Source organism: Sceloporus occidentalis, unplaced genomic scaffold, assembly GCF_023333645.1.
Source record: "Sceloporus occidentalis isolate IW3139 unplaced genomic scaffold, rSceOcc1.0.p SCAF_324, whole genome shotgun sequence".
Classification (NCBI taxonomy): domain Eukaryota; kingdom Metazoa; phylum Chordata; class Lepidosauria; order Squamata; family Phrynosomatidae; genus Sceloporus; species Sceloporus occidentalis.
The window spans coordinates 420,953-428,005 of record NW_028317304.1 but is presented as its reverse complement, the minus strand read 5'-3'; the positions used below and the strand labels follow the sequence as shown (position 1 = coordinate 428,005).

At 39.9% G+C, this 7,053-nt stretch overlaps 1 protein-coding gene across 1 annotated transcript; it reads right to left on the bottom strand.

The window, feature by feature from the left end:
- Positions 1-6,194: 6,194 nt before the first annotated feature.
- On the bottom strand, positions 6,195-6,776 carry LOC149274565 (olfactory receptor 1E16-like). The gene has a single exon (XM_089505349.1). It carries the CDS (start codon positions 6,774-6,776, stop codon positions 6,195-6,197), a length of 582 nt encoding a protein of 193 aa, XP_089361475.1.
- Positions 6,777-7,053: the final 277 nt, after the last annotated feature.

The window sequence follows — 7,053 nt, the reverse complement described above, 5'->3', positions numbered from 1 at the left end:
CTTCTTGCATCTTTAATTTGGGAATGTGGAATAATTGTTTCTTTACCACAGATTGTTCTTTTAAACAAGATGACCTTTTGTGGGTCAAATACAATTAACCATTTATATTGTGACCTTCTTCCACTTCTAAGACTTTCCTGTTCAGACACATCGGCCAGTGAAATAATAATTACTATAGGTTCTATTCCAATGGCATTTCTACCGTTAATGATCATCTCTATAACTTATATGAACATCATTGCCGCCATCCTCCGGATCTCCACCTCAGCTGGAAGACAAAAAGCCTTCTCCACCTGCAGCTCCCACCTGACCGTGGTCTGTATGTATTATGGGACATTGGTGTTTAACTACGTGATTCCGTCTAAAGGACAATATTCGGCATTACAGAAAGTGATTTCCGTGTGTTACACTGTTGTCACCCCATTATTGAACCCTGTTATATACAGTCTACGGAATGAAGAGATTAAAAGGGCTCTAATGAAATTTTACTTTCAAAAACTAAAATAGTAAGTAAACTTGGATTCATAAAAAGTTTGATTTCAGTCTATACATTGCTGCTGCTTTTGGCTCCTGCTGTTTCCCCCCTCATCCTGGGTATATCCTGGCCATTCCTCTTATTCCTTTAAAGCTTCATTAACTTTTTCTGACAAGACCAGCTGTCTGCTCACGTTTCGCATTTAATTATTATATATTTGTATATATATATACGTACATAAACTCAAACATCTTTATACATATATATATAATAAATTAATGACCTAACGATTCTACAATAGATGGACACAATGGATGGACACTTGGACAGGCCTATAAACCATACAGCGAGTAGACTTAGCTTGACAAAAATAGTTTGACAAAAATATCTCAACCAAAGCACTCATTTATATCAGGGAAGTGCAAAGATGAGGAAAAGGGAGGCTGCTACAAATAATCATCACCCCCACAGTAAAGAAGCCCTGGAGTCATAGGCGTAAGGGGAACATGACCCTGCCAGCACTACAGGACGGTGCACATGGTATTAGGGCAGGAAAGGGTTAACTCAGCAAGGGTTAGCACGAGGTGAGAATGCACAGGGAACGAGGGGGAAGTCACAAGGAACGTGACTGTAGGGGGAAGGGGACAGGGCTATAAAGCCCCTCTAAGCACACGTGCAAGGGGCAATTACTGAACACCACAGGAGCAGTTTCCCGCCCGCCCTCCCTCTTTTTGTCTTTTGCTTTGTGTTTTTGTGTTGGCTTTGTGTGTTTTTTCTTTCCCCCTTTGCCTCTTTCTTTTTTCAGGATCCGTTTTCTTTGCGGATGGCGGAGGAGTTCCCTGGAGAAGTTTGAATGATAATGAGAGTGGGAGTTGATGGTTTTGGTTAGAGGTTAGAGTTAATGCCCTCCCTGTACAGGATTAACCAAAGCGTTAAGGTGGAGCTCCCCTATCCGACCCGCGGTCGCTTGGGCGATTGTGGTATCCGGCGGAAGGGGTAGTGTGAAGCCATTGTCTGTGTTTAGGTTGGGAACCCTCAGCTGTTTGTACACAGAGAATTAAAATTAAATTAATCACAATTAAAAAGCCCCCAAATTTTGTCCAAAGTTTTGACTGGAAACAAAATTAGTTGTTTGTCATGGAGCTGGATAGTCCGACCAACTACCTCCGCTGACTTGTGCTCTGTTAGCCTGGGACAGCAAACTCTTTTCTCGGTTTCCAAGTCACTCGCCAAGACTCAGTGTAGGGTATAAACAAAACGAAGACTACTTTATTATTCACACACATGGCTGGATATAGCCAGCAAAACACACATTAACATAACAAGGTATTTGGACACAATGGGTACACAAACGCCCCCTTAATCTGCCTCCCAGAGAAAAAAGGGGCAGTAAATGGATTAACAATACACCTCCACTATCTATTACTGGCTGAAATCAGTTCCAGGGAAATGGATGGTTTGGCCGGGGTAAATGTTTGTAGTGGTGGAACTGGGGGGGGGTGGGGGCGAGCCCGTCACATTGTTTAAAAGTGAATTAGTAAAAACTGAAATTAAAAATGTGGCAAAAATTATTTTCCGAAAGTCTACCATACACGCAATTACTATGCCTAGCAAGCAACTTCAAGTAGTGGAGGGAAGGGGCTGACCAAGATGGTTGAAATTTGAGTTAGGTCCTGCAGCCAATCACGCAACCACATCCATAATCACAACTTGGAGACTCGCCTTTTCCACTATTTGATTATAATGGCTACCCTCTAACATCCTAGTCACAAATGAGACATGGGGTGCCTGAAAAAAGCCTGAAGCTAAATCTGCACACTTACCTCCGCACCACATCTTAACAAAACGTCTCTTTTAACCTACATATAACCCAAATCGCTTTTTGTCCATGTGCACGAGTCTAATAGTTATCCATATGTGCCTGAAAGAGTGTTTATATACCCCTGCATCAGCAGCCCCCAGTGTCGAAAGCCTATATAGCATCCCCCATTGACTTCAATAATCTCCATTGAACAATTATCCGTATTTTGGGTGTTTACTACAATAATCTTCCAATATATTGAAGATCAACGATTTATAATATTATTATTTATCATTATTTATTATTTACAGATTTATACAGCTTACTATCTAAAACCTAAATGCTTGGCCATGTACTTTCCCAGAAACCTTCCTGTATTACACATGTTTACAGTTTTATTTTTGTCATTAATAAACTTAAACAGTAATGCTGGTTCACATAATGATTGTCTAATGAAAGCAATTAGTCGAAGTGTTAATAGGGCCTTTTGCGGATCTATCCAGCTCATTAGGGTCTCCTTGGTGCACATCTTAAACCTATAAAGATGGCCTAAACAATCCTGAAGAAAAGACCTCTGAGCTTATGTGACTCTTTCTCGATGAGTATGCGGTTCAAAGATTTCTAAAGATTTTTTCTTCTCTTGGGCCGTAGCAACACTATCCATTATTGTGTTTTTATTTATGACAATGAGTATGAAATGGATTAAAAAGTTAATCATGTAACATCAAATGTAAGTCGATAAGGCCATGGAAATACTAATATATTTTGGAATATTTTTTTTTGTAGGTTCCATAGCTAGAACCCTTCCCCATCTAGCCTACCTTATCTGTGCAGCATCGCAGGGGTTAACGGGAGCGGAAATCCGTAGGTTCACGTGAGGAGTTAAAGGTCCGTACAAGCGACTCTATTGGTCACCTGCAGAGGCCTCCTCTGGCATCAGCCAATGGTCTCCCCAGGCCAAGTTCCACTGTCAGGAGTTAACCAATAGAGTCGCTCGTACAGACCTTTAACTCCTGGAGCGGGGAGACCATTGGTCTCCCCAAGCAGAGTTTCGCAGTCAGGAGTTACAGGTCCGTAATGAAACCTAATGAAACGTGTATCAGTTAGTATTATAGGAAACGGTTTTATTTTACCATATTGTTTTGTTGTTATCATTTGCAACATTTGGTAAGGAGATAAACAGAACAACGTTCGGATTTCCAGTCCCAACGAAACTATCGCCTGCAAAAATAGCTTGGTAACTGATTCTAGGGAGATAGTTAAGACTCAGAAAACAGTGACACTTAGTTACATGTTAAACATCCGTATTAGTAGCTGATGATGGAGGGTTTGGTGATTTCAAATAGGGTCCAGACAACAGTTCCCTAATAACTCTCTCTTCTCCTTCTTTATCCTCGTTTCCTTCCCCATCACGCACTTCTACACACCTTTCTTTAACATTGGAACATTCCTTTTTCCTGTTTTCCAGTAGACCTCCTCTAGATGTAATCTCAGGATCAAGAATTGCCCTGACATCACATAATATCTTAAGTACTAAATGTCCTAGGTGTGAAGGCTTACAATATTTACCACTATACAATGGTAAATGGACACGGTTTGCAAGTTAATTAGAAAGTGTGTATTACAGTATGGTGTTAGAGTGCGTTTGTGTGGTGTTACAGCGTATGCGTTAGCTTATAGTTTGTGTGTGTGCCAGTGTAAAGCACATGATTATCATAACACCTCATTAATTTCCATCCCACCAACTCATTTTTTACTTTTATTTCAATGCATATTTTTCTGTACTGATTGACATTCGTTTTAAAGTACCGTATTTGCTTGATTATAAGACGACCCTGATTATAAGACGACCCCCCGAATCTGAATATTGATTTAGGAAAAAAAGAAAAAGCCTGAATATAAGACTACCCTATAGGGAAAAAAGTTTTACTAGTAAATATTAATTCATGTAAACTAATTTTCATATTTAATAAAAGCTATGATTGAGAAAAATATATTTTTTATTTCCTTGAATTTGCCAACCTGCCCCCCCCAGTTATGCACATCTGCCCCCAGGCTTGCCACTCTGCCCCCAGAAATGCCTTATATCCCCCTATTTGCCACTCTGCCCCATGATGTGCCTTTTAACCCTCTATATGCCACTCTGCCTCCAGAAATGTCTTATACCCTCCTATATGCCACTGTGCCCCATGATATGCCTTTTAACCCCCTATATGCCCCTCTGCCCCATGATATGCCTTATACCCCTATATGCCACTCTGGCATATAGGGGGTAAAAAGGCATATCATGGGGCTGAGTGGCATATAGGGGGTTAAAATGCATTTCTGGAGATATATATATACTGCTAACAGCAATCACACTCCTATCAAGCCAAGGCAGCCAGTACATGCTGGAACCTGGGGATGATAGTAGTGTGATTACAGCCTCCCTATGCTATGCTACCACCCCCACCCCCCTTACACATCCATGCTATCACACACACACTCATTCACAAACATTTAAATACTCATTCATTCCATTAATCACACATACTTCACACATTAATCACAAAAACCCTCCCCCACCCCCTTACCTGAACTGCAGATCTCCCACTCGCAGACTTCTGCAGGGGCCCGACTGTGCCAGCAACTTCTCTGGCCCCGCCCCCAGAGGAAGGAGGGGGAGGTAGAGTTATGTGAGGACTGTGCTAGCTTCCTGTTCTCCCGCAGCTAATAGCAGAGACGCTGCTCGCGACCAAAGCACCGGTAAGCAGCCTGGCCCCAGCAGAATGAGGTCTGATTATAAGACGACCTCGATTATAAGACGAGGGGTATTTTTCAGAGCATTTGCTCTGGAAAAAACCTTGTCTTATAATCGAGCAAATACGGTATATGTTTTTTACTTTTTTCCATCATTCATTAGTCTTAATAGTCGTTATATTTATGCTCATCATAACAAACACAGCTACCGCCATAATTTATTTCATATAAAAATTGTCACATCTTTTTTTTTTTTTTCCATCTTTCCAACATAACCTTACATGAGCTTCAGATGGATTGGAATACAATTTGAAAATGAAAGGAGGAACCAAGAGAACAAGTAGGAATTTGTTCATTCAAGAACATGCCATGCATTAATAAATAAAAAAAATGTTCTACTGGAAATGTATTGTTGTATAAACCTCCTAAATTTTATTCAAAATATATATAATTTACTACAAGCAATAATAAAGTGTATTGTTGTATTGATTCTGGAGAAGTATGTTGAGGTTAACAGTGCATCGGTGGACCACAATTAATCGAGTAAGATGTAGAAGCAACTTAGTCATGAACATGTCAGTGGATCCATAGTCAGATGCAGAAAGACCCCTGGGGTCTTAAAAACACAAAAACATGACACTACACCATGCACCATGAATAGAAACACAGAATATGACAATTTGACCCATGTAGTCTGTGGAGCCACAGATCTATCACAAGCTTCTGCAGACATCCACATAACATAAAATCTAATTAGAATGAAATAGTATTGAAACGTCTGAATTCCATGCTAATAATGTGAATTGTTCATGTATGTATCCTCAGCTAAAAGGGTAGACACTGTACAACAGTGAAAAGGTATTTCAAAGGTGGGGAAAGCAAGAAGAAGAGGTATCCACCTAAAATTGTGGGATCAGGGGCTTATCTGTGATGTGAAAAGTATTTCTTCATTGAGAAGGCAGCATCCCAGAAGATGTAACACAATGAGGCTGTAATGCTATACAAATAGACAAGTGAGAAGAGTCTTGTCTATCAACAAATTCCATGTTTGTATGTTTATGGATCAAACCAGACATTCAAATATTTGCATGCATTGTGAATTTCAGCTGACCATGTTTGAAATACATTATAAACCTATAATTTGACAGTTTTGTTTTTCAATATGCAGAAAAACCAAATTTACTTTTCAACTAAGAAAATAAATTTGTCAATTACATTTCTAATTCCTTGGTTTCTCAGAGTATATATGATAGGATTGAATAATGGGGTCACCATGGTGTAGGAAAGAGAGGTGAACTTGTTGATATTTAGTGAGTATCCTCTGGATGGACTCAGATAAATACTGATTAAAGTCCCGTAAAACACGCACACAACGGCCAAATGGGTACTACACGTGGAGAAGGTCTTCTGCCTCCCAGAGGTGGAAGAGATTCCAAGGATGGTGAAGACGATATAGACGTATGAGAAAATGATAAACACAAACGGGAAAAGAAGTACAAAAGGAGCAGCCAGAAATTCTTCCATTTCTACGAGTGAGGTGTCTGAGCATGAAAGCTCCAAAATTGGAAGAAAATCACAGAAGAAGTGGTCAATCGTGTTACCTTTACAAAACTGTAAACTACCGGTCAATACAGTAGATATTAATGCAAACATAAAGCCAAGCATCCAACACAAGAGCACTAGGCCGAGGCAGAGATGAAAGCCCATGATGGAGGGATAATGTAACGGGTTACAGATGGCTAAGTAACGGTCATACGACATCACTGTGAGGCTATAACACTCTGTAATGCAACACCAACCGAACATCTGAAACTGGGCAAGACAGCCAAAAAGGGTTTATGTACCCCTCACTCTTAAATGTATTATCATATTGTAGCTTTGTGTTAATAGCTTTAGGGTTTATTAACCCCTTTTCATGACTGCCCTCTAAGCTTTTAACCATTACCTAAATCCTATATAACATAGAATAACGAGCAAGAAAACATACATCTCGAACATATGATCTATAAATCTACGCACAATTACATTTAAAAAAAAA

Bases quoted from the DNA above. Each gene is read 5' to 3' on its own strand.
- LOC149274565 (XM_089505349.1), bottom strand. From the start codon at position 6,776: ATGTCGTATGACCGTTACTTAGCCATCTGTAACCCGTTACATTATCCC.